The 2,957-nt window shown below is 36.8% G+C and overlaps 1 protein-coding gene across 1 annotated transcript; it reads left to right on the top strand.

Moving 5' to 3' along the window:
- Positions 1-1,182: 1,182 nt before the first annotated feature.
- LOC122396999 (cytochrome P450 9e2-like) lies at positions 1,183-2,727 on the top strand. The gene has a single exon (XM_043395799.1). The coding sequence runs from the start codon at positions 1,195-1,197 to the stop codon at positions 2,725-2,727; it is 1,533 nt and encodes a 510-aa protein (XP_043251734.1). The 5' UTR covers positions 1,183-1,194.
- Positions 2,728-2,957: the final 230 nt, after the last annotated feature.

The following is a 2,957-nucleotide window of genomic DNA, read 5'->3' as shown; positions in this document are numbered from 1 at the left end:
AGATACAACAGAATATGCTTGGTAATGATGTGAATATTTGTATAATTGCACAATTCGAAAGCATTTTCTTTATTTTTCAAAAAGTCCTATTATACTTTTAACAGCATTTTTTCGCTCACTTAAATTTCTAAGAAATTTTCTTATTGCTTTTAGTAAATCATTCTTGTCTGAATAAAAATTTCCAAATGTCTTGAATTTTTGTGAAGTGTAAGTAAACATATTATGTAATGGAATAGTTTTTGCTTCGTATTCATATCTCGTGCAGTTACACAGAGGCTTGTGCAGTTATACAGCTTGGGATAAAAATTTTCAAGTGAAACTAGTCGCGATTGATTGGCGGAGTTAGATATGGGGCTTATCAGAAACTAGTATCAGGGATTTTCTTGGACGTGTCTTCAACTATCATGTTTAGAAAAAAATCGGTATCTGTTTGCCATTCTATATTTGTTTGATAGAATTTGCAGACAATCTCTATACTTTGTAAAAACAGATTTTCTATAATAACATCGGAGAATTTCGAACGAGTTAAAAGATGCCCTTTATTCGATATTCATTTATTTTTGTAAAATTGCAATTTCTACGGCGACTGTTGTTTCTACCCTTAAGGAGTTATGAAATTGAACGTCATTGATACAAGTTATGACGATACTGTGAATTCATGGGAAGTCACCGATAATTTCATAATCTTGATCAGTGATTTAATAGTTCAGGTGCTGCTTTCTAATTAACAGACAATTTTCCCTATATTGAAAGTACTACAAATTGGATTTTTGGTGATTTCATTTAAAAAAAAATTTCTTCGACAAGAAACGCAAGTAACATGTCACGTTACCTTGAAAGTAATGCATTATCGCTAAAGCTGATCTATGATTCGATCTCTGATATCGCGAGGTGAATGCCCGATTACATTTGATAACTTAAAATCGAAGAATTAATTGATTTCCAGTATCTGATTTACAATAAAAAAGTGTCGATTATTTCCGTTCTCAAAGCTGCAACATTTATCAGAATTATTGAAAAATATATTCGTTATCTGAGAGTCAGACATCCTCAGCCTCTTATCCGAAAATGATAAAGCAACTCCTGCGTATCTTGATCCTCCCTCCTCGTATTTTCTGCGTGTATAGGGGAATTTGTTAGCATTTATAAGAAGACTTAATGGAGGACGTCCATTCGAAAGACACGTTTGTAACGATGGAGGCTCTGTCATCTTTATCAGTGTTCGAGTCGTTAGTGATCACCTTGATCGTCATCGGTTTAATAAAGATTGTGTCAATAATACAGTATCAGCGCACTTACTGGAAGAAACGTGGTGTACCGTACACGGAAGTGACACCATTGGTTGGAATTATATTTGGAATTACATTACGTCGCAAAATCATTTCAGACTACATAAAAGAAATTTACCATGATCACCAGAATTCAAGGTATTTCGGAGTCATGGATTTCGCCACGCCAACCATTATTATACGGGATCCAGAGTTGATCAAAGATGTAGCTATAAAGCACTTCGACCATTTTCCGGATCACCGAGGCTTCGTCACCGAAGAAATGGATCCAATATTTGGGAAGAACGTCTTCTCTTTGAAAGGTGATCGTTGGAAAACGATAAGGAACACTTTGAGTCCATTCTTCACGGCTAGTAAGATGAAATTCATGTTCGGTTTGGTGTCCAAGTGTTCCTACGATTTCGTCGACTATTTCTACAATCATCCAGAATGTTGTTCGATGATACGAAGCAAAGAGGTCTTCACGAGATACACGAACGACGTGATCGCTACGGCAGCTTTCGGGATAACCGTGAACTCTTTGAAAGATCAGGACAACGAGTTCTACAAGACAGGAACGGACACGGCTAATTTCATGGGTATATTGCGAACAATGAAATTTCTAATGTTTCGTATAAGCCCTCGCCTGACGAGAATGGCAGGCATAACGTTCTTGTCGCAATCGTCGTCGAATTTTCTGACGAAAATTATATCCGAAACGGTGAAAATACGAGAAACCAAAGGCGTCGTCAGACCGGACATGATCCATCTTCTGATGCAGGCCAGGGACAAAGGGACTACTCGAATGACCATCGACGATATGGTCGCTCAAGCGTTCATCTTTTTCTTGGCTGGATTCGACACGTCGTCCACCTTGATGTGTTACCTGACTCACGAGCTGGCTATGAACCAAGACGTCCAGGAAAAGCTACGGAAGGAAGTGGATCACTATTTGGCCGAAGGAAAGGGTGAGATCTCGTACGAGGCCCTGATGAAAATGGAGTACATAGAAATGGTAATATCGGAGATACTCAGGATGTATCCTCCAGTACTGTTCATCGATAGATTATGCGCGGAAAAATTCGAATTGCCTCCAGCTGGACCTGGTCACAAGAGCGTAGTTATTCAACCGGACCAAAACATCTGGTTCCCTACTTATTCACTGCATCACGATCCTAAATACTTTCCTAATCCCGAGAAGTTCGATCCCGAACGATTCAGTAAAGAAAATAAGGACAATATAGTTCCTTATACTTATATACCGTTTGGAATTGGACCTCGAATGTGCATTGGCAATCGTTTCGCGTTGATGGAAACCAAGCTTCTGATAGTACATCTTTTGCAGAAGTTTATAATAAAGCCTAACGAGAAAACAAAACCTATAAAGTTTAAGAGAGGCACTTTTCAACTTATTCCAAAAGATGGGTTCCTGGTTAGTTTTGAAAAAAGGGATAGTTAAATATGTTGTAAGTTTATTGTTACCTTTTGTATTTTATTATGGGGTTTTCGTTTTTATTTTAAGATGTTATAAAAATCTAATTTGAAATAAATCTTTATCTCTTTGTTGAATTCTTTTCCATTATTCTTCGCATTTGTTTGAATTAACTTTCGTTTCCCCGTACATTGTATTTTAAATTCAATTAATTTAATAGACGGTTTTTAAAATTTCATAAAATTAAGAACTAAATT

This window comes from Colletes gigas, unplaced genomic scaffold, assembly GCF_013123115.1.
Source record: "Colletes gigas isolate AHSC1104 unplaced genomic scaffold, ASM1312311v1 Colletes_gigas_Sc00008, whole genome shotgun sequence".
Lineage (NCBI taxonomy): Eukaryota > Metazoa > Arthropoda > Insecta > Hymenoptera > Colletidae > Colletes > Colletes gigas.
Note: the sequence above shows the minus strand (reverse complement) of the source record. Positions and strands in the feature narration are given on the sequence as shown.

Bases quoted from the DNA above. Each gene is read 5' to 3' on its own strand.
- LOC122396999 (XM_043395799.1), top strand. From the start codon at position 1,195: ATGGAGGCTCTGTCATCTTTATCAGTGTTCGAGTCGTTAGTGATCACC.